General features: G+C 40.2%; 1 protein-coding gene across 2 annotated transcripts in view; it reads left to right on the top strand.

Annotated features, from left to right (window-relative positions):
* Positions 1 to 330: 330 nt before the first annotated feature.
* The window catches only part of Rnf19a (ring finger protein 19A, RBR E3 ubiquitin protein ligase), a 44,781-nt gene continuing 20,451 nt past the window's right edge, over positions 331 to 24,660 (top strand). Inside the window, exons 1-3 of one of the 2 annotated variants that reach the window (XM_029469666.1) lie at positions 331 to 566; positions 18,602 to 19,358; positions 24,309 to 24,517. In XM_029469666.1, coding sequence (XP_029325526.1) covers positions 18,685 to 19,358; positions 24,309 to 24,517 — 883 coding nt within the window. In that variant the 5' untranslated portion in view covers positions 331 to 566; positions 18,602 to 18,684. The remainder of the gene's footprint in view (positions 567 to 18,601; positions 19,359 to 24,308; positions 24,518 to 24,660) is intronic. The other variant, XM_021183294.2, reaches the window with a different exon arrangement.

Raw genomic sequence — 24,660 nt, 5'->3', positions numbered from 1 at the left:
GGCTCAGGAAGCGCTCCACCTGGGACGCGGCTCCCGCCGTCCCCTCCTGTCACCTCACGGAGACCGGGTCGGGGTTACAAGAAGGGCGTCTCCCGCCCCACTGCCCAGCGCGTTCCGAGTGAGTCGCCGCCCGCGGGAGGGCCGGCGGCGAGAGCGCGCAGAGCGAGGCGAACGTGCTCGAGCCAAGGAACCACCGCGTCCCAGAGGTAACCGCGGCTGGCCGACGTGGGGGCGGGGCGGGGCGTGACGCCAAGACGCAAGGCGCGCTGGGCGGGGCCATGCCGGGTGGGGCATGAGGGAGTGGAGGGGGCGGGGCTTGGGGGCGAGGGCGGGGGAGAATGGCAGTTGCTGTGTTGGTTCCCGGCTGCGACGGTCCGGCTGGAGTCACTGAGGGGAGTTCGGGAAAGCGGCCGCCCGCAACCGTTCCACCGGCAGCTCTCGCCCTAGCTGAGAAGGTTCCGCGGCGGTGCTGAAGGGTCGTCCTCCGTTCTGCCTCCGCTTTCTGCCTCCGCGGGATGGGCCTGCTCGTCAGCCGCCCAGAGCCGCCGCCGCCCTGAGGAGCTGAGGTACGGCGGGCGCCGGAGCCGCGGGGGCCGGGCGGCTCCCCTACGGATGGGGATTCGAGGCGCCGCTCAGGCCTCGGTCTGGGGCCGGGAGACCGTTGTGGCCGTCTCCGGGGTGCGGGCCGGGGCGTGGGGGCCGGGCCTGCGGCCCCGACGGTGTTGTGACTGTCCACGGCTCTGCCCCGAGCGTTCCGGGGCGGCGGAGCGGACGAGACCCGAGGGCGGCCGCCGTGGGGAGGCGGCGGGGGCGGAGCGCATTCCTGACGGGTGAAATCGCCTCTAACGGGACGCTTTCCGGGCCTCCCCGCACACTGGGCGCCGCGGACTTCGCCCCCGAAGCCTGCCGCCTGGGGCCCGGGAGGGCGGCGGGGAGATGACCGTCTCCGCGAGCGGAGATCGCGCACACAAGCAGGCACCGGCGCGGAAAGCCGTATAGCCTGGGGGTGAACGGGGGTCTTCCGGACTCCACGTCTGGGGTGTTCCCTGCCCTCACCCCGAGTGAGGCCACCACTTTGAATTGCCAGTTTTTCCTTCGGTCTGGGATTCCACTCTACTGTCGCTCTCTTCTCTTTTTCCATTTCCATTAATGGGAAGAACTGGTTTAGGTTCTTTAATCCTGAGACAAGGGCAGCAAATAAAAGAGGGAAGAAAAAGGTGAGGGCTATATATGGGGAAAAGAAAGGTTTAATTTTTGCTTGTTGGCGCCCTTGGAGATAGAAATACACGACTGGTGCTTTACTTTGTGTAGGGTTTACTGTTGAGAATGTCGCAAAATGTTGGTAATGTTAGGACGGCCTTTAAATGCAGCTGCAATTTTCAAACCTAGGGTTGGCTATAAAGGCTGGTGTAAAATGATAGCAAACGGGAGGTATGAAAGCGGGCCTTTCCGTGGTTGGTGCCTTCAAAATATTTTGATCTTCCTCATTCTACTTTGTGTGTGTTTGTGTATACCCACGCGTACCTGGCAGTCTTTGATTATTTAATATTTTAACCAGAATTTCTTGACCCTTTTCATTGTATGTAGTGTGACGAGATACTTGTCTTTTTTCCCCTTTCCGGTTTTGCTGTAAACCGGCCTCTTTGCACATCCTAGTGCTTCTGTTTGTAATTCAAGTCATTTCCATATTTGCTTGCTTAAGCTTCTTTAACACAGAGCTGTCTGTATTGAATTAAAATGTAAATATTTAGAAAATGGCGATGTCCTTACTTTCAAATGTTCTTTACTTGGTACATACAATTTCATGGGCAAAGAATTGGTATTAAGTCTTGGGACTTACTAAACCAAATTATGCAAAACAAAAGCAAGCCTTTTTTTTATACTGTATACAGTGTAAGCTTAAATTTCATGTGACCATGGAAAGATTTTAATGTCATTGCAAGGTGTCTTTCTGAAGAAGAATGCATATGGCAGCTAACCTGAGTGTATTTTTTTTATTATATCATCAATTCTCATTCTAGAACCCCAGTAAGGTTAATTTTTTTAATTGCAGAATTATTTTAGAAATTGAAACAAACCTATTCATTACTAAAATAGCCGCATGAAATGTCTCATCTTGGAGATGCCTTGGTTGAACATTAGAATTAATATAAAGAATTGTTCATTGTACTGTTGCCTAGCAAATGTTAGAATTTCATTTTGAATATTTGTGGCAATGTGTTGGATTTTTGGTGCCTTTTTAAATCTGGCAAAACAACAGTGCCATATTCTACTTAAGTGTTTTTGAAGATACTTCAGCACCGAGTAGAAAGTAAATGGACTTGACTTGCCATGTTTGAACGGCGTCCAAGCAATGTTTTTGCAGTTGTGAGTATAATGTACTCAGGAGTCATTGCCCTCCCCCCCCCCCCCTTTTTGAGAAAGGGTTTCACTATGTAACCTGGTAGTTGGCCTAGAACTTGCTATGTATATAAAGCTGGCCTTGAACTCACTGAGTTCTTGCCACTGATAGGATTAAAGGCCTGTACTCCTTGCCTAGCTTGGAGACACCACTGTACTTTAATGGGTTATAGATGTATGCATAATTTTAGGCAGACATTTGTGTGTGTGTGTGTGTGTTGCACAAGCTAGGTAAGTTTCTTAGTGCCTCTGCCCTCTTTGTTTGAGGCAAGCTTTTTATTTTTATTTTTTCTTCTTTCCTGTCTTTTGAAAAGGATTTTGTATATTTGCATGACAAGTCTTGGTTTTTCCTAAACACTTAGATATAGCACAGAAATCCTTTAATTTTTAGTCAGCCCTTACCATCTAATAAACATATATTCCCTAATCACCTCTTTGTGTTAGTATCTGTTTGTAATTTAGCTACTCTAGAGATTGAAGTGGGAACATTGTTAGAAGCTAACTGAGCAATTTAGCTAGACCCCATGGCAAACAGCAACAGTAACAGCAAACGTCAGCCGTCATCATCATTATCATCTGGAGGGCCCTGAAGAGTGAGAAATGTAGTTTCCTGATGTTTCTAAGAGGACAAAATAATTGTGATAACTTGTTAACATCCCTAGTCAAGTGCTTGGCACCTATCACATAAGCTGATGATAAATTTGGGTACTTTTATGTCAGAGTTACTTATATCTTCTATATTCAAGAAATAGAAAGTTTTAGAGGCTTGTTACTTGTCTTTCAGATGGTACTGCAGGTGACAGTTGTCAAGTGCAGGCTAGTTTTCACTGACTAAGCTTATGCTCTTTTATTGATTAAAAAAACAGATTTTATTTATTTTATGTATATGCATACACTGTAGCTGTCTTCAGACACACCAGAAGGTGGCATTGGATCTTGTTACAGATGACTGTGAGCTGCCATGTGGTTGCTGAGATTTGAACTCAGGACCTCTGGAAGCGTAGTCAGTGCTCTTAACTGCTGAGCCATTTTTCCAGCCCTCTTTTATTGATTTTTATAGTTGACATTTAGCTAAACAAACAAACCTTGGCTATCTTGGGCTAACAGCCAAAGTAAAGTTGAATTTTTCTAAAGTCATATTTGATTGCATATTAACATTGATTCCATTTGTCCAGTTAGTTCTTCAGAACAAAGCAATAGCCAGTTTTAAAAGGCCCAGGCGCATACAGGGAATACTCTGACTAAAGACTAGCTCGACTCATATTTAGCAAATATTAGATTAGTTATGAAGAATAACTGAATTTTCTTTACCTAGGCAGTTTTCCCTTCCAACTAGGAATAATTTTCCTTTCTTTTTAAAGTTCAAGTGGCGACATGCTAGCTATTCACGGTACAAGAGCTGTTTCACTCTTAGGGGTCACTAGAGGGGTGGAATAAGAATATTAGGAATAAGTCACTATGCCAATTCTTTGTTAACTGGCAGAAGATGCATCATGTTGAAACATAAGTAAACACGCCTGTGAAGAATATTTATTGCCTAACACATCTCTATTTCAGATGGTGGTAGACTTCAACCAAAAAAGGCACTGAAATAATTTTAGGTGTTTAAGACTTGAAAACTTCATTGTTTCTATAGAGTTGTCATATGTCATACTTGGTATATGAGAGTGGAAAAAAGCAAATTTTAAATAAGAATTCCTTAAAAATACATATTACTATATTGCTTTCATGGTTATTAGTAATATCTGAAGAATTATTTGATTGTGCTTTTATGTATTGTGGGTGTTTTTGCCTGCATGTAAATCTGTGTAGGATGTGTGTGCAGTTTCTGTGGAGCCCAGAAGAAGGTGTCAGATGCCCTGTTGATTTGTTGTTTAGCTGGCAGTGGTGGCGCACGCTTTTAATCCCAGCACTTGAGAGGCAGAGGCAGGCGTATTTCTGAGCTGGAGGCCAGCCTGGTCTACAGAGTGAGTTCCAGGACAGCCAGGGCTACACAGAGAAATTGTGTCTCAAAAAACAAAACAAACAAACAAAAAAACCTTACTTATTCAGAACGGTTTTGCTATGTGAAGGTTCCAGTAGGAGAGACCTAGTGAGCTGTTTTAGCTTAAAAGATAAGTTTGCACATTGAATTTTGAAACATAGTATGGGTCAGAAATTACCTTTGTTTGATTTAAGTCCCAAAGAAACTTCAGACCTGTATCTTTACTCAATAAAGCTCAAGTTGTCTCTTGAAAGTATATACCCTAATATTCTTATTCCACCCCTCTAGTGACCCCCAAGAGTGAAATAGCTCTTGTGGTACCATGAGTAGCTAGCATGTCGCCACTTGAACTCCTAAAATTGAATCATGAGGAGCAAATTAGTTAGGACCAAGAAGCCAGGACAGGTTATTGGGAAACTGATAATGTTAGCAAGAGGCAGAGGTAGGTAGATCCCTGAGTTTTAGGTCAGCCAGAGCTACATAATGAGATCCTTTCTCCAAAATAAAACAAAACTAAAACAACAACAACAAAACCCGAAAACCAAAAAACAACAACAAAAAAACCCCCAAAGCATCCTGGATGAGTATTCTGTACTAAAACCTACTGTATCACAAAACAAGTTGTCAGCCGGGCGTGGTGGCGCACGCCTTTAATCCCAGCACTCGGGAGGCAGAGGCAGGCGGATTTCTGAGTTCGAGGCCAGCCTGGTCTACAAAGTGAGTGCCAGGACAGCCAGGACTACACAGAGAAACCCTGTCTCGAAAAACCAAAAAAAAAAAAAAACAAGTTGTCATTAGTCTGGAATTACAGATTTATGAAGCTATGTCATCTGCAATTATTGCAATATTGCAATTAATATATTACTATTTTTATGTGTGATCACATGTGAGAATGTATGGTAGGTAATGTAAACTCTGTGGTGGGAGGGTTTTGTTCATGCTTCGCACTTAGAATAAACTTGGTGTGGTGTATAGTGAAGTAATTGTAGTATTGAGTAAGTTTCACTAAGTGAATAAAATATCTACAGTGAAATGTGCTCTCATGTGCTGCTCTCTCCGAGTCTCTCATCGCAGGCTGGCATGTCCTGATTCCTCCTCCTTCTCTTAAGTTATGGGATTATAAACTATGATTATGTGATACTGGGGTTCAAACTCTGGGCCTTGTGCCTGCTAGGAAAGCATTCTACCAATTGAGCTACACTCCTAGCCCAAGGCTAGTTATAGAAATACACCATGAACCACAATTATGATTTAAGATTTTCCAGTGGTATATGAAGAAAGTTGAAGAAATGAAATGAAACTAATTTTTGTAATAAATTTTATTTAGCCCAGTACACCCAAAGGTCATTCCAGTATGATTAACAGATAGCTTTCATTCTTTGACCTTCACAGTGGAGTGTGGCTCTAAGAGCATTTTGTATGGCATGTTCCTTCTTTTGTTGTCATCTTGGTAGTTTCTTTTTTAAGATTTATGGGCTGGTGAGATGGCTCAGCGGGTAAGAGCACTGACTGCTCTCCTGAAGGTCCTGAGTTCAAATCCCAGCAACCACATGGTGGTTCACAACCACCATAATGGATCTGACACGCTCTTCTGGCACGTCTAAGCTACAGTGACTTATGTATAATAATAAATAAATCTTTGGGCTGGAGCGAACAGAGGTTAAAATTCAATTCCCAACAACCACATGAAGGCTCATAACCATCTGTACAGCTACAGTGTACTCATATACATAAAATAAATAAAGCTTTTAAAAAAAGATTTATATATATATGAGTACAATTATAGCTGTCTTCAGACACACCAGAAGAGGGTGTCAGATCCCATTACAAATAGTTGTGACGCCACCATGTGGTTGCTGGGAATTGAACTCTGGACCTCTGGAAGAGCAGTCAGTGCTCTTAAGTGCTGAGCCATCTCTCCAGTCCCGTAGGTTCTGTTTTGTTTTGGTTTGATTTGGTTTTGGTTTTGATTTTTCAAGACAGGGTTTCTCTATATAGCCCTGGCTGTCCTGGAACTCACTTTGTAGACCAGGCTGGCCTCGAACTCAGAAATCCNCCTGCCTCTGCCTCCCGAGTGCTGGGATTAAAGGCGTGCGCCACCAGCACCCGGCTTTTTTTTATTTTTAAATGTTTTGAAGCCATATACGGAATTGTCACTTCCTATATCAGGATTATTGAGTTGGATTGAAAGGCACCAGGCTTCTGCTCTGCTTTTTTTTTTTGTACCCTTGTCTGTAAGATGAAGGAGAGTGTGCTGTTCTTTATGGCAGTGAATTAGGCATGTGCAACACTCACTACTCAGACAAGACTGCAGGAGAGCTCTTTCGTTAATAGTACCTTGTCCTACTATAGCTAGCTTGGTATAAAACTGAAGAAATCCTAAGATTACTACAAATAGAGTGCCCTGCTATCTACCACCTCTAACCCTTGTTCTCCCCTTCATTTGGAATCGGTTACACTAATATCCAGGTTGTCACAAAATCCAGGGATAGATGCCCTCATAAGGGGAAAACAGGAAATTATGGAAGAAGGAGGTGGTGACCAGGAGACTGAGATACAGTCAAAACCCAGAGCTGGAAGAGGCATAGAACAGATTCTCAAGAGTACAGGAGCGAACACAGGCCCGCCTCTAATCTCAAAATTTAGAAAGTAGGTACCTGTTGCTTTAAGCACCACTAGTTTGTGGTGATTTGACAGCACCCATGAAAAACTAATGTATAATCAAAAGTCTCCAATAACCCAAAGGTTTGTGCTTATTGTCCCTTTCTGTCATGCACTATGATTAACAGGTACTAGATAGTGACATCCTAATCCTTTCTTAGACCTGTCTGGAAGTGTGTTAATACCCTCCAGCCTCAACAGGCTTAGGAATAGATTACACCCTGTATGGTCTGTTACTTTTGCTCCTGTCATTTCTTCCCTCTTTTCCAGCTTGTTCCCTTTTGTTCTTCACTTTTACATTGTCATTCGTATTGGGGGAGGGGGAGCAAAGTGATGAGGATAAGCTAACAGGCTCTGCCTCTTACTAAGAGATCTTCCTGTCACTTTCTCCTCTACCTTAATGTTGGATTGCCACAGGCCTCATTTCCCACCTTTCTATATTTACTGCCTTAGTCATTTCATCCATGATTTTACACATCACCCTATAAAAACTTCCAAGTTCCATTTCTAGGCCTGCCTCAACTCCCATTCCCTGCTGTAGAAGGCATATTTCCACCAAAATAGTTGTTGTGAAATGGTTCCAGGGTTAATTAAACCTTTTAACTATTCCCTCCCTACCTTACTGGCTGCTTTTCAAATAGTCTTTAGGTTAGCACCCCTTAGGAGTCAATAGTTAAGTATCTACCAGCTCTCTATTAGTATGTTCCTGTTATCAAAAGAGAATGTTTTTAATCTTCCCCCAATTGAATGAATATTACCTTTTTTATAGCAGTGTACTGTTTTCTAATTCATAATGAATATTAGTTATAATGGGTATGATTAAAACTACAGAACACCATTCTGCTCTACTTTCTAGTAAAGAACTGGGCTTATATAGGTAAATGTAGCAGGTGAGTGTGAAGTTGAGTTGTTCAAGACCTATCTCTTCTGGGAGGCTTTGGCATGTGGGAATAGTTTATTCTGAACTTGTAGTTTCTGTTTCTGGGATTCATAGAAAGTATCTTAGGGGTAGAAGGTGTGTATATGGCCTTGGAAAATTGTACTTCACAAATTTGGAGTGGATTTGTTTAAAGTGGATACTTGTCTATTCTCATGATATGTCCCTTTCTCCCATATTTAGAAGTAATGTGTGAAGGTATTTGTTCTGTTTTTAATAATAAATCACTAGAGATAGGCCCTGTCTTAGCTATATAAATGTAAGAAGACTAAAAACACTATATTTACTTTCAATAAATTTATGTATTTAAGCAATGTTTTCCAAATTTCCTAATGGCTGGCTATACTGGTGAGAAAGGCCATTTCAGGCTGGAGAAGAGGGGTCAGGGGTCAGGGGTGCTTGCTGCTCTTTTAAAGGATCTGAATTTGGAACCCAGCACTCACATCAGACTGTTGACAGCTGACTGTAACTCAAGTCCAGGGTATTTGACATCCTTTTAGGGACTCTGAGGGCACTCACTAACATGTTTCATATATACATACACACATACAGGATGGAAATTACAGCAGATAGAAGGTGGTAAAAGAAAAAGTTGATAAAATTGAAGGTAGAATAATAAAAGCTTGCAAAGTTAATGAATGGGGGGCGGGGGATACATAAAATGAGCATAGCTATTGGCCACTTTGAAGCCATGCTGGTTTGTATAGCTAGAACTACACAGTGAGACCCTAATCCTCTCCCTCCCCCCAAAATTCATTAAATTATGTTGTTTACTTATTGTGTGGTGAGTGGGTGCTGTGCCTTGGCCCATCAATAGAAGTTCTCTCCTCCAATGTAGGTTCCAGAGATTGAGCTGAGTGTTTCAGCTTGGGTGGCAAGTACCTGACTCACTTAGCTATCACCAGTCTGTGAATTGTAAAAGTATAGTCTTGAAATGGGTAAGCCTTTTCTAAATGGGAAAAAAACCCAAAGGTCGTAAAAACAAAGTGTGAATTGTAAAATTTCCTCATTGGAAACTTGCTGTACGGTTGAATATAATTTTTTTAAAAAAGATACTTGATATGACAGCAAGTTGTGTATAATATATTATATATATATATATATATATATATTTAATAATTTGTAGAGACAGCTGACTACCTGGACAGTTCCCTTTCCTCAAAATGTTAAATGCTGAAGCATCAGTCTTCAGCCTTCTGGCCCAGAATTATCTGACAGACATTAAGTGAAGCAGGAATTATGAATGACTAGTTTACTCTGTCTTGGCAGACCTAAGCTGCTGGCTGTCTCACCATCTTGTGTACTTTTCTGGACAGTATTTTTTGTCTTTAGATGACTTAGGGCAATTTTGCCCAGTCACTACCTTACCACAACTGGAACAACTCCATATGGAGGTTATGATGCTCAATATCATCTTTGAAGTGGGATGGGGATACTGTCAAGAGCACACATGCCTCTTAGTCAAAATTTTTATTAATAATGAAGTGACTTTATATGTCATATTCTGTGGACTTCTGATGCTTTTAAAGACTATATAAGGTATATCTGAACTGTTAAACCTTGACTACTCTTAGTTATTTTTAATTGAATAATAATGAAAGCACCTTATTATAATTAAATCAGAATCTAATATGACCATGAGTTTACTATCTGGCCTGTAACTTGCATTACTTAATCATCCTAAAGAGGTTATAATAGTAGCTATTGGAAGGACTGGGTCTAAGCCTTGTATCATTAAATGAGTTGCACAGGCACAATGCCTATCTAAGAGTAATAATATTTGTTTCAAATTTTGTATCAATATAAAAATGTATACTAACGAAAACCTTACATCTGTATCAATACATAAATTCTGTACCAATGTAAAAACTAACTTTAATTTCGGGTCAATTATAAAGATTTCTACCAATGTAAGATTATGGCTGAATAATGCTTTAAGAATAAATTTAGTAACCCATCCCATATATTTCCACCTGTTCAAAATTATGGCCATTTCCAAATCATCCCTTTAAATGACATCTTATCTATAATTTATAAAAGAACCCTGACCAGACACTCACACCCAAGGGACCGGATGACAACTCTCACAACTTCTCCCTGCTGAATTAGGGCGAGGGAAACTTTTCAAAGGGGTGGGGAGTCTAACAATTGGTTAGACTTAAGAAAGCTAGCTTTAGAATCTGTTATCCAGTCTCCGTATGCTTAGTAGGTGCAAGAATTGACTGAAGTTCTGGGATCTGTCTGAAAGGCTGGATGAACCAAGTTCATCAGAGAGAGAGGCTCGCACACGTGCGCGCGCGTGCGTGCGCGCGCACACACACACACACACACACACACACACACACACACGGTCTTCATGTTATAAGGGAAAGTCTACTGTCAGGAATTTTCTCTTGAAGTATTAATCTACAAACTTTTTGTTTGGGTATATATTTGTGTGTGTGGTTGGGGAATGGACTCACTAGCATGCCATGCTTTTTTAAAGTTTGGTTTGTGGGAATGAACTCATTAACAGCCTATCCCTGGTCTGAAGACATTTGGTTTTTTTTTTAAATCTAGCTTTCCTCATTTCCAAAGTTACCTCTAATGAATTATAAGTCATTTAGGTACACTATTAGGAGATGTTTGTCAGTAGGGTACTTTTAATCTGTAATTCTTGAAATTCTGTAGTGTTGATAATTAACATATTTTATTGTACTTGTATATAGTACTTGTAGGGTAGAAAAGATTGTTTTCATGGTTTAAAAATGTAGAAACGCTCGTTTAATAAGAACGCATCAGCTCTAGCAGATCTAAGCCTTTATTTAGCAAACACTATTCTCTATAAGCTACACATTGTGTAAGGCACCAGAGAGACACAGCTTGTCTCACATTCACTTCAGCTAACTTGGTAGCTCTCATTAGCTACATTATCAAAGGTTGATTTCACATTATCCTTGTAACTTTTGCTTGGAGTGATTGATTTGTAATAGAGATCACAGACTCCTCCTAGGGTGCTGTTATCACTACAAAAGGTTGAGGTCTTGACTTCCATGTTCTCTTCTGATACTGGGTATTTTTGTTTGCCACCCCCAACATACCCTCCAGGAATCCCTTCAAAAATTGAAGGCTGGGTATGGTGGCACCTGCCTTAATCCCAGCACTGTGAGTTCAAGGTGAATCTGGTCTACATAGTGAGTTCCAGGACAGCCAGAACTGCTTAATACAGAGACCTTAGAACTCCTCTCCCCACCCCAACATATGTTTTCGTTGTTTTATGTATATGAGTGTTTTTTTAAACCATGTGTACCACACCACAATGTTGTACTTTCGACATGTAAAGATCAGAAAACAGATCCCCTGGAACTGGAGTTAGCACAAGCTAACATGTGGGTACTGAACTCAGTCCTCTCTCTGCAAGAGCAGCAAGTGCTCTTAACTTCTGAGCCCTTGCTCCAGCACCAGGTCCACTCTTCATTCACCCCTCTGCCCTGCTGTGGGATTCAGGAGGTGAACCTCTAAGAATTGCCTTTGTTGTCCTCTTGTTTGTTGACTTTTAGTTGAGTTTAGTCAAATTTGAGGGCCTTGTAGGATATTGGATGTTGGATCCAGAGGAGAAAAAAAATTAGGTAATTATTCCTTTGAGTGAAGATGGATATCACCTTCCTTTGTGCTTTTGCCTAAGGGATGGCAGTAGCTTAATCTTCATTGGTTTTTCATTTTTAACCTGATCACTGACTTTCTAAGTACACCCTTTAGTTAACTGTTTGAGAATACCTTTCCCCTTCTCCTTCTTCTCTTCCTTCAATCTCTTTCTTTTTCTTCTTTTTTCAAGATTTAACGATTTATTTTATGTGTCTAGGTGTTTTGTGCCTGTGCTTGCAGAGGTCAGAGGAGGGTATCAGCTCCCCTGGATGGTTATGAACTGCTATGTAGATGCTGGGAATAGAATGTGGGTCCTCAGCAAGAGTAGCCAGTGTTTTTAATTGCTGAGCTAGCTCTCTAGTACGAGCTTTTTTAAAAAAAAAAAAAAAAACAAGCAAAACAACAACAACAACAACAACAACAAAAAACCTAGGACTGTGACCAATACAGCTTTTTCTAAATCTATGTGGATTGTGCATTCTAAGACTGTAAGATGCTTTGCTTATAAATTTATAAATCAGTATTATAAATTTATCAGTTTATAAATCAGTATTATGAGTGTTGGTTAGGTGTTTCAGCTGAACTGTTGAACTTTTGTAATTTTTACAAAGTGTAAGAAAATAATTTGTCAAATACATTCAAGTTGTGTCAGAACAAACTAGTCAGGGAACTGGAGAGATGGTTTGGGGGTTAAGAATCATTCATTGTTTTTCCAGAGGACTCCATTTCAGTTCCCAGCTGGATCTGACACCCTCTTACACACACACACACACACACACACACACACACACACACACACACGCAAATCTTAAAAACAAAGTAGTACTTTTACTAGGTCTTTAGGACATGTGGCTTTTATACATGGTACAAACACCTTTGTTTTGGACCATTTCATTTTTCCTTCCTTTCTTCCTCCCCCCACCCCCTTTTTGTCTTTTTTGAAATAAGAAATGTAGCTCTGGTTGTCTTGGACTCAGCAATGTAGATCAGGCTGGTATTGAACTCATTGAATTCCATCTACTTCAGCCTCAGCCGACCTCCTCTGGGTAGTTTAATTTCTCAGTTCCACACATTCCTCAAGAGATAGAGAATCAAGGGGAGAGAGTACAAACACTGAACTAGAGGTTAGGAAAGCTGTCTGACCTGCTTCTCCCAGTTGAAATGCATTAAAAGGACAGAGCACTGGTGTTCCTTTGCCCCTGATAAAGCTAATTCTCTAGCCAGGTTTTTTAAGACAGTGAAAGTATGTTCAGCAGGTGGTAATTTGTTGGAATTGTGCTAAATGAGAAAAAGAGACATTTCTCACTTTAATTAACAGATGATCGGAGTTCCTTGTAACACTGATGTTTGAGAAGTGACACTTTTAAATGAAAGCACATAGTATAGGCCTCCTTACATTTCCCTCTATGTCAGGAACCAGGGTCTTCTAATATCTTTAGTTACTGGTCCATACTTGCGTTCTTAGAGGCATGAGCTCACTGGTAGATAGGTGGTGATATCGTGGGGGTTGCATGCATTGGGGTTTTCCAGAGAAACAGATGTTACAGATACACAAAAAACTTTTTTTTTAAAGCAGGAATTGGCTCATGTAGTGATGAAGGCAGAAACATACACCATGATCTAGTGTCTGCAAACTAGTAGCTGAGAAAAACTGGTATAGCTCCAATCCAAGTGTAAATGTTTGAGAGCCAGAGGAACCAGTGCTATAAGTCCTGCTCTGAGTTCAAAAGGCTTGGAAGCCAGGAGCTCTCATGTGCAAGAGTAGGAGAAAGATATCATAGCTCAGATGGAGGACAAACTCACCTTCTCTTTCCCTATCCAGGCCCACAGTGGATTAGTTGATTGCTCACACACATTGATAAGGATGATCTTCTGTACTCAGTCTATAGATTAGGTCCAGTTCTCTTACAATCTAAGATCTTTGCCCACTGCTGCTTTTCTTCATGGTATCAGTATTTTGTAACTTACCAAATCATTTGGGAATCTTTCTGTGCTCTCTATCATTTGTTCTTATTCTAAAATATATCTTTGCTGTACAGTGCAAGCACCTGGGGTGGGGGAGATTAAGAGAAATTTAAATCATAAAGCTGTCAGGTTCCACAGGAAGAGATGTGCTGAGAAGGATATCTTAGTAATGCTAGCCACTTACAATGAAGAAAGCTGGGTTAGGATATCCAGCAGCAACCCAGAAAACAAAGAAAATTCCTTTTCTAAACTTTGGGGGTGGGAGTCTGAATTTAGAGGGAGAACTCTCTAGTAGTTTAGTGAAGGTACTAGATGGATATAAGGCTGTAATTTTAGAAGCTAATTCTGTTGTCCCACTCTACTTTGGGGCTGCTACATTTTAGTAATTTAGTAGTTTAGGAAGGTACCAGATAGGGAAGGCATGGGTGATTCTCTCTCCACAAGGGCAGCATCTAGAACCTAATGAGGTATATGTATGTACATGTGTACATATGTGAAGGTACATGTGTGCCCACATATGCATGTAGAGGTTGGAGGAGGACATTCAAGTTCTTTAGTGCATTCTGCCTTATTCCCTTGAGACAAACAAGGTCTGGAACTGAACCTGGAGCTTACCACTTTTCAGCTAGGGTAGAGCCAGCAAGTCCCAGAAATCTTGTCTCTACCTCTCCCTGCCCCAGTTTGGGATTATAGGTCAAGTAGCCACACCTAGCATTCTATACAGAGATCTAAATTCAGGTCCACTTGCTTGTGTAGCAAGCGCTCTTATCCAATGAACCATCTCCTTACCCCTACACCTAGGAGCTTCCTGGGGTTGGGTTGGTTTGGTTTGGTTTGGTTTGGTTTTGAGACAGGGTCTCACTACGTAGCTCTGGCTCTCCTGGAATTCACTATGTAGACCAGGCTTATTCTGCTTCCTGAATGCTAGGATTAAATGTGTGGCATGTGCCACCACGCCTAGCAATACTTAGGGTTTAATATATCATGTTCTATATTAATACTATGGACCTTATTTAGTCTTTTAAACCATGTTTGATGTAATTGGAGTATGTGTATACACACACATATACACACACACGCATGCACGCACACCCAGGAGGTCTGATAATGAAACACCAAGTCTGATCACTTCTGAATTTCTGCTTTTTCGTCTGAAAAATGAGAATAATGAAAAATATTTGTGGCTAAAACATCTGAGTTGCAAATCATTCAGGAAAGAAAGATGGGCTGATAAGGTCCTGCTTCCGGGGTAGTAGGATGGAACATTGATGATAACCTCTGAATTTGCTGTTACGTAGGTCTCCTCTTAATTTCATTCATATGGCTTTGCAAGATGGTTCTCTCTCTCTTTTTTTTTTTTTTTTTTGAAAAAAGTGAATTATGTATTAGGCTATTATTTGCTAGAGTTTCTCAAAGATGCCCCTCTATGTTTTGTGAAAATTGAGATACTATTTTAAGACAGAGTAACAAATAAGTGTTATGAATAAAGGATAGTAATTACAATTGGTATATGGATAATATGTTTCTTTAGATCACTAAAGTTCATATGGGAAGTATGTATATCTTGTTAATAGTAATAACTCTAATGTTTAGCACACGGAGGGCAAAATTTCAGCTGTGAGAGTCCACCAAAGCTCTTGTTTGATGTAAAAAAGGCATTCCCAGTTAATGTAAAAAAGGTATCCCCATTTAGTAACATGTTTATAGGTAATTCCCTTGGATCATTTCTATCAGTCTTGGGACTGGAGAGGTAGCTCGGCAGTATTTACTACTACTCTTCTAGGTATTGCTAGGCGTGGTGGCACATGCCACACATTTAATCCTAGCATTCAGGAAGCAGAATAAGCCTGGTCTACATAGTGAATTCCAGGAGAGCCAGAGCTACGTAGTGAGACCCTGTCTCAAAACCAAACCAAACCAACCAAACCAAACCAAACCAACCCAACCCCAGGAAGCTCCTAGGTGTAGGGGTAAGGAGATGGTTCATTGGATAAGAGCGCTTGCTACATAAGCAAGTCTTTACACCCACTGCCTGTCACTCCAGGGAATCTGATGCCCTCTTCTGGCTTCTATGGCCACCCGTGCATACACCCCCACTCCCCAAACACACACACACACACACACACACACACACACACACACACAATTATACAAACATACACTAAAAAAAAAGTAGCAAATGGTTGCCTGCACTTTTAATCCTAGCACCTGGGAGGCAAAGGCTGGTAGATATATATGTTAGAGGCCATATATATGTTAGAGGCCAGCCTGGACTATAGTGATTTCCAGGCCAGCTAGGACTATATAGTGAGATGTTGTCTCAAAAAAAACTAACCAGCCTGGTGGTAGTGGTGCACACTTTTAATCCCAGCACTCCAGAGGCAGAAGCAGGAGGCAGGAGGCAGGGGAGGCAGGAGGCAGGGGAGGCAGGGGAGGCAGGAGGCAGGGGGAGGCAGAGAGGAGGCAGAGGGGTAGGTGCGGGGGCAGGGGCAGGTGGATTTCTGAATTTAAGGCCTGCCTGGTCTACAGAGTGAACAGGTGGGGCTGCATAGAAAACCCCAAAACAAAACAACTCCCACACAACTAATTAATGAACTAACTAAAATACCTTTTTTTAGGGAAATAAAATAATCTTGCTGTCTCTGTAACATAATGTGAAACAGAAAACGTGGTTTCATTTGGAGGCAGAAGACAACCTATTTGGTTTTTTTTTTTATTTTATTTATTTTTTTTATTAGGTAATTTCCTCAATTACATTTCCAATGCTATCCAAAAAGTCCCCAATACACCCCCCCCCAGTCCCCCACCCNCCCACCCCTACCCCTTGGTCTTGGCATTCCCCTGTACTGGGGCATATAAAGTTGGCAAGTCCAATGGGCCTCTCTTTCCAGTGATGGCCTACTAGGCCATCTTTTGATACAAATGCAGCTAGAGACAAGAGCTCTGGGGTACTGGTTAGTTCATAATAATGATCCACCTATGGGGTTGCAGTTCCCTTTAGCTCCTTGGGTACTTTCTCTAGCTCCTCCAATTGGGGGCCCTGTGATCCATCCAATAGCTGACTGTGAGCATCCACTTCTGTGTTTGCTAGGCCCCGGCATTGTCTCACAAGAGACAGCTATATCTGGGTCCTTTCAGCAAAATCTTGCTAGTGTATGCAATGGTGTCAGCGTTTGGAAGCTGATTATGGGATGGATCCCTGGATACGGCAGTCTCTAGATGGTCCATCCTTTCTTCACAGCTCCAAACTTTATCTCTGTTAACTCTTTCCATGGGTGTTTTGTTCCCCATTCCAAGAAGGGGCACAGTGTCCACACTTTGGTCTTCGTTCTTCTTGAGTTTCATAACCTATTTGTTTTTAAGTGAGGGTTTAACAAAGCTTTTAGTATTGTGTTAAGTGGCCTGTGCAGCCAAATCATGGAGGAACATTTTAAGTTTAAGAGAGAAGGTGAATACCAAAATTTGTATCCCACTATTTTGCAATTGTCATTTCTTAGCATTCTGTGTCTACATTTAAATTATCGTTTGTTCATTTAAGTGCCAATTGAATACTTATATGTTATCTTCTTGTTTATGTGGAGATTTTGTTGTTTTGCTTTTTTCTCCCTTTTACTAACTATACAACAATAGATATATTTATTTGTAATATGTATTATTACTTAATATGAAGAATGAACTTTATATGTCCAGTCTGTGGACTTAAGAATATATTTCTGTTTAATAAATCACGCAAATTAGCTTCCCCCACATTGTGCAAGACAACTGCACTAGTATCAACCCTTAACAACTTTTGTTGGTATCTAAAACGAACACAAATGGTATCTAATGTTTGAATTTGAATTTTTATTCTTTAGTTGTGATTGTTTTTTGGTTGTTTTTGGGGTTTGTTTTTTTTTTTGTAATTCTCAAAACTACTTCTAGAGTCTTTGTGTAGCTCTCAGATTGTACTTTTTTTTTTATTGGTACTGTTATATAAAATCTACTTGTATAGTAAGAAAGCTTATTTTTTTAAACATGTTTCGTGGTTTATCCTGTGTGGTCTTGTTTAGGAGTAAAAATGCTGGGTGTCCATGTGCTCCAGTTTGGTGGATGTTGTTAAACAGTTTCCAAAGCAGTTTCCCATCCTCCTCCTCACTACTCAGTGAGAGTGCTCCCTCCAAATCCCTGTGCACCCCTGAAATACCTTGTAGGTGTGTAGTGGCCTCGCCGTGTAACTGTAATGACAACTCATGGTGTTGCACATTTAAACACGCTTTGGTGAAGTGCTTGTTACGTCCTCTGTCCGTCTTTCTTTGGTTGTCTCTTTTTATGCACTTGTAACTGCTCTTTGCATGTTCTGGACACTGTTATTTTATTAGCTGTTTGTAGCGTGTGTGTTCTCCATGCCTTTAACACTTAATAAGAAAGTCTCTTGACTTGCATTCTGTTATTTAGCCATCTTTTATTTTATGATTAGCATTTGTGACGGTCTGTTTAAGAAACCAACTTGTTGAGATATTCCCCTCCTTTGTCTCCTACAAGCTTCTTTACATTTAGATATATGAAGTTCCTGTAACTGATTTTTTAAAAATTACTTGATTATTATTGTGTGTTTCTATGTTCACATGACATGGTGTATGCATGATTTCAGAGGACAACTTTAAGGAGGAAGTTTCCTTCTTCCATGAAGAATGTTTTTCTTCAAGATTATCATATAAGCTTTTTGTGTTTGCATGTACATTTTATTTCCAATTAAAAACAAACTAAAGGCAGTGAGGAGCCATTTAAGTCAGCGATAGCTGATTTGATTATCTTAGATGATCAAAGTTTATCTAAGACTTTTATAACGATTGTTTCAGCTCAAGTGTAGAAAATCTTTTATTAGGATTAAGGAATGTCCTCATTGCTATTTCAGCATTCACTGTATATCTTCTTGTAGACTAATGGCTTTAAGTTTTAAGCTAATGTTTATAGAACATACTTGCTAAGTTTTTCACAGAGAACCTGCAAGATTATAAAAACATATACATTAAAATACATTTGTTTTTTAGGACATCTGTGACAACAGTCTTCCCTTGAACTTTTTCAAGATTCTCTGAAGAATGGATCTTTTTTACATCATGACTTAATCTGAATGCAAGAACAAGAAATAAGTTTTATTTTTAAGTATAATGAAGGGCTGTGTATGAACATTGACTCTGACTCAATTCTGATGAGCATTTTAGACATGAGTTTACATCAGCAAATGGGCTCAGATAGAGATCTTCAATCTTCTGCTTCATCTGTGAGCTTGCCTTCTGTCAAAAAGGCACCCAAAAAGAGAAGAATTTCAATAGGCTCTCTCTTTCGGAGGAAGAAGGACAGCAAACGAAAATCAAGGGAGCTCAATGGTGGAGTGGATGGAATTGCAAGTATTGAGAGTATACATTCTGAAATGTGTGCTGATAAGAACTCCATTTTCTCTACAAATACCTCTTCTGACAATGGATTGACTTCCATCAGCAAACAAACTGGAAACTTGATGGACTGTCCTTTGTACCTTTTATGGCTTTCTCAGGACAGATTTCCTGATATCATGACATGTCACCATAGATCTTGTGTGGATTGCTTACGACAATACCTAAGGATAGAAATCTCTGAAAGTAGAGTTAATATCAGTTGTCCAGAATGCACTGAACGGTTTAATCCTCATGACATTCGCTTGATATTAAGTGATGATGTCTTAATGGAAAAATATGAAGAATTTATGCTTCGACGGTGGCTTGTTGCAGATCCTGACTGTAGGTGGTGTCCGGCTCCAGACTGTGGGTGAGAACATATCATTTGGCTTATCTTAATTTGTTTTTCTCTGGGGATAAAATAAGAATTTTCTTGTAGTCTATAGAGCAGTCTTAAAATACCAAATAACCTATCCACTCAAACATTTTGGGTATATACCATATTAACTATTAAAAGTCAGAAATTCTAATTTGTTTTTTTTAATTTTTTTATTAGGTATTTTCCTCAATTACATTTCCAATGCTATCCAAAAAGTCCCCAATACACCCCCCCCCCAGTCCTCTACCCACCCACTCCCACTTTTTGGCCCTGGCATTCCCCTGTACTGGGGCATATAAAGTTGGCAAGTCCAATGGGCCTCTCTTTCCAGTGATGGCCGACTTTTGATACAAATGCAGCTAGAGTCAAGAGCTCTGGGGTACTGGTTAGTTCATAATAATGTTCCACCTATGGGGTTGCAGTTCCCTTTAGCTCCTTGGGTACTTTCTCTAGCTCCTCCATTGCGGCCCCTGTGATCTGTCCAATAGCTGACTGTGAGCATCCATCTAACTTGTTTTTATATTGTCTCTGTTTAAATTTTCACTTGCATTTTGTGAAGACAGCTACTAAGATGGTAGGGATCAAGATTAAGCTATAAGCAAATTGGATTTCCCCATCCATGGGCAGTTTTTATTGGGGGATTATAGAATGTTTGTGTTAGGGTTATTTGTTGTCATAAATAAATGACCCTTTGAAAGGCATTTCATACCACAGACCTGTGTATTCATGCCCATATGGGAACATCTTCAGGTCTCAAGATTTGCTACACACAGGAGTTAAATAATTCATTTACCCCAAGTTCTAAATGGCATGCCATTTGCTCAGCATTTAGAATAAAATAATTTTGCATATGTATTTGGTTCATACATTTATTATCTTCAGTTGTCAGAACTAAGAGAAACCAGTTATATGCCCTTTATATAACAGCAATGATGGGAAAGAGATAGCTCAATTGACAAAATTACAGATATACAAGCAAACATGGGGATCTGAGTCTGTATCCAGAATCCACGTAAAAAAAAGCTAGGCATGGTGGACATACCTGTAACCTCATCGCTAGGGGGCAGGCAAAAACAGGTGGATACTCAAAGCTCTTCAGCCAGCCAGTCTAGCTAAATTAAGTGGAGAGTTATTGAATGAAGACAGCTAGTATCAGCCCCTGACTTCACATGCATGTGCCTCCACGTTCTGTGTGTACGTGTGTGTGTGTGTGTGTGCATATCCTTCACTTACCACATACAAACACATACAAGACTACTAAATATTAAAAGCCATGAATAGTAAAATTTAACATACCATTAGTACGCCATACATGATATAAATAGAGTATGAAAACCCTGAATTTCTATATTATTTCATTATAGGTCTAGGGAAAGCTATGATGCAAATTTATCAAATTATAGTTTCAGAATTCATTGCCTGAATCAAACTAATTTTCAAGAACTTGTTGAATAAATTTTCAGATTGTCTATAGTTTTAAATGAAAAAAGTTATGTATTTTCTGTGGGAAAATCCATGAACACACAATTGTCTACCAATGGTTACTGTGTGTTATAAAGCATTAAAAAATTTACATAATAGTTCATGATTCATTAATTGTATAAAACTCAAGTACAATCTACTATCAGATTTGAATTATGTTTTCTGATACTAAAGAATGTCTATTACAACAAAAAAAATTAAAGATACTATATAAGGGGTTAAGGGTGAGTTCAGCAGGTAAAATGCTTGCCTAGTATGTATGAGGTGCTGGGTCTGATCTCCAGCACCGTATAAGCTGGTTACGTTGGTGCGTGCCTATAATTTAGCACTTAGGAAGTGGAAGCAGGACAGTCAGAAATTTAAGGTCACCTTCAGCTCCATAGTAGATTCAAAGCCAGCCAGGGTTGTATTAGGAGCTGAAGGGGTCTGCAACCGTAGAGGTTGAACAACAATATGAACTAACCAGTACCTCCGGAGCTCGTGTCTCTAGCTGCATATGTATCAGAAGATGGCCTAGTCGGCCATCACTGGGAAGAGAGGCCCCTTAGTATTGCAAACTTGATATGCCTCAGTACAGGGGAACACCAGGGCCAGGATCTCTTGCTCAAGTTATCTGAAAGTTACAGAAAATTATTACTATTTTTCTAGACATAGAGTATAACTCATCATAGATCCCAGAGTTTGCTTCCACCATTATACCCGGATCCTGTTTAAACAAACAGCTTAGATGTGATGGTATCACTCTTGAGCCTGTAGACCAGCTTGTACAATATTTTCACTGGTACAGTGATTTGCAAATCATTCTCCTGAAGTTACATTTTGAGATGGACATTTTACCTAAAGGAGCCTTTCTAAGAATCATTACATCTAATGCTACCGTATAACACAGAGAAATGAGTCTTGTATATATCATGGAGAAGAAGAATGTGGTGTTGTTAGTATTCTTCATGGAACCCCAGAATACAAGTTATTTAATGAAATGTCAGAAACTGGCCAGCATAAACTGGGACAGTTAAATCTAAGGGACCCACAACAAAATCAGAGAAGATTAGAGGTAGTTATAAAAGAAAAAAATAATAAGAAAACATACATGGATTATTTACTCACTTGCCACATTATGTATTAAAATTGAATAAATATTTTAGAGTTGAAAATAAAGTGTAGATTCTTTCCACCACACCTGAGACTACAGTGAATTAGCTAATCTCTTTTTTTAAAATTTAAGTATTTATGTGTATGGGTGTTTTGCTGCATGTAAATCTGTGTACCACTTGTATGTAATGCCATGTATGTAATGCCTATGAAGTCCAGAAGAGGGCATCAAATCTCCTGTGCCTGGAGTTATAGACCATTGTGAACTACTTTATGGATGTGGGTGCTGAAAATGTAACCTAGTTCCTCTGTAAGAACAGCAAGTGCTCTTAACTGCTGAGTCATCTCTCCATCCCTTCATTGGTTATCTTAAAATGCAGGGAAATGAAATTCTAAATTCCTCTTTTTATTTAAATTGCCATTAATTTGTACTATTTCAACAAATTCTCCCAGAAGTACAATAGAATTTAAGGTGAAAACTTTGACTTTGAAGAATGGGATGCTTAAGCAGTAAATCAAAAAGGGAGGAATGTCCTGCTTCTTCAAGTCTTGTAGTTATGCAGATAGTCTTGAAATTTGATACAATCTTCGTTAGATTATTACTTAAAATTTGTTGCCAGTAACAAGAAGAACATCAAAACTCCCCTAACTTTCCAGGAAGTGTTGGTATTTTAAAAACAAACAAACAAAAACTTAATGGATAGGCTTATTTGATGTTGCTTTCAATGAGAACTAGAAAACTCTAAGTTTTGACAGCTCATTTGTACATGCTCATGTATATGCACTTACAGGACTAGAACGGCTCCCATGTATCACAGTTTGTTCCTCTCCCCCATTACCATTTACAGAGCTGTAGAACAGTATCACAGTCTGGTCACCGCTTCTGCCATAGAAGGATTGTGGCACAGATCCAGTGCATTATTTACGTATCTGTCGCTGTGATAAGTTGCTGTGCCTAGGGATGAGTCCATCACCATCATAGTGGGGGAGCAGGGGCAGCCACAGTCATGGTGGAAGGAACTGCTGAAAGCCAGCATCTCACCTGGGAGCAGTGAGGAGCAGCAGAGAGCAAAGGGGAAATGGCATGTGGCTTCTGAAACCTTAAAGCACACCTCCGGTGACATGCTTCCTCAAGTGCTGTATGGGGTGGGGGAGCATGTACCATTCAGATCACTACACACAGTCTCCTGGTTTTACCCAGACTTCCCTTTTTATGTGTACTAGCTAACTGATGTGGGCTGGATTTACATAGAATTTTGTGTCAGGTGTAGGTTTGTGTGCCTACCATCACAGTCAAAGATATCACAATCTTTTACGCTGCTAGTTACAGCCAGCTGTAACACTACCCCCTAACTGAAGGAGCTGAGGCAGGATCACACATTCATGGTCTGCCTGACGGATAGTAAGTTCAGATGTAGTAATTTAGTAAGACCCTGTCTCAAATTTAAAACAAAACAAAGCAATCAAGCAAAAAGCCCAATTTTTAAAAAAAGGTAATAATCCCTCATGTCGTTCTAAGTGTCTACTCCCTCCCACTCTCTCCCTTGAGCCCTGGCAGTCATTAATCCACTTTCCATTTCTAAAGCCTTGTCATTTCAATTGTTACACATACAGAGGCATGTAGCTTGTAACTTTCTAAAATTGACTGTTTTTTTTTTTTAATTTGAAGTAATCTCCCAGGGATTACATCTTGTTACTTCTGTCATTCGTTTTGATTCTTGTGTAGTAGTTGTGCATGACAGCCTAATCATTTGCTGGTTGATGTACATTTGGGTCCTTTTTTCAGTTGGGGCTATTATGAATATATCTGCTATGAAAGTTGATGTGAAGATAATTTAATTTCTCTGGGACAAATATCTTAACAGTACCCAAATTCAAGTTAAAAATTTTAAATATTAAAAATACTTACTGAGAGAATAGACATTAAGGCCAGTCGTAAATGTACTCGCCATCTTATTCAACTCCACCCCAAGTCTATTTCATTTCCAGTAGAAGTCCATGAAATTATTATGTGACATTGTTATTGTTTAGTTTGTTTGAGACAGGGTCTTCTCATAGTCCTGTCTTTGAACTCACAAAGATCTGCCAGTCTCTGCCTCTGAATGCTGAAATTCATGCACCCCACCCACACCTGGCTAAAATTCAAAAGTAAAGAATTTAGAAATTTTAAAAGTCATTTATATCCTTTGATTTATAACTGTCCTTTTTCTTGTTTCGTGTTGGTTAGACTGTGGCTGTTTATGATGTGTATTAATGCAAATATGAAAAGTGCTCTCTGAGTGTTTTAAGTGGATTCTTTTTTTCAACTTTTACTAAGTTACTTTTGTTTGTGATGCATTTTAAATCATCTTCCTTTTTTTTTTCAAGATACGCTGTGATAGCATTTGGATGTGCCAGCTGTCCAAAATTAACTTGTGGGCGACAAGGCTGTGGAACAGAGTTTTGCTACCACTGTAAACAGATCTGGCATCCCAACCAGACCTGTGATGCTGCTCGACAGGAAAGAGCCCAGAGTTTACGCTTAAGAACTATACGTTCTTCATCTATTAGTTACAGCCAGGAATCTGGAGCAGCAGGTATTATGTCTGTATTTATATACTCGGGGGGGCGGGCGGGGCGTGAGGGGGCAAATGAGTGGAGATCAGAGGATAATGTGGGTGTAGGTCCTCACCTTTTGCTTGTCTTAAACAGGGTGCCTTATTTTTTTCCTGTTGTGTAT

Source organism: Mus caroli, chromosome 15 (genome assembly GCF_900094665.2).
Source record: "Mus caroli chromosome 15, CAROLI_EIJ_v1.1, whole genome shotgun sequence".
Classification (NCBI taxonomy): Eukaryota; Metazoa; Chordata; class Mammalia; order Rodentia; family Muridae; genus Mus; species Mus caroli.
This window is presented reverse-complemented; position numbering and strand designations above follow the sequence as displayed.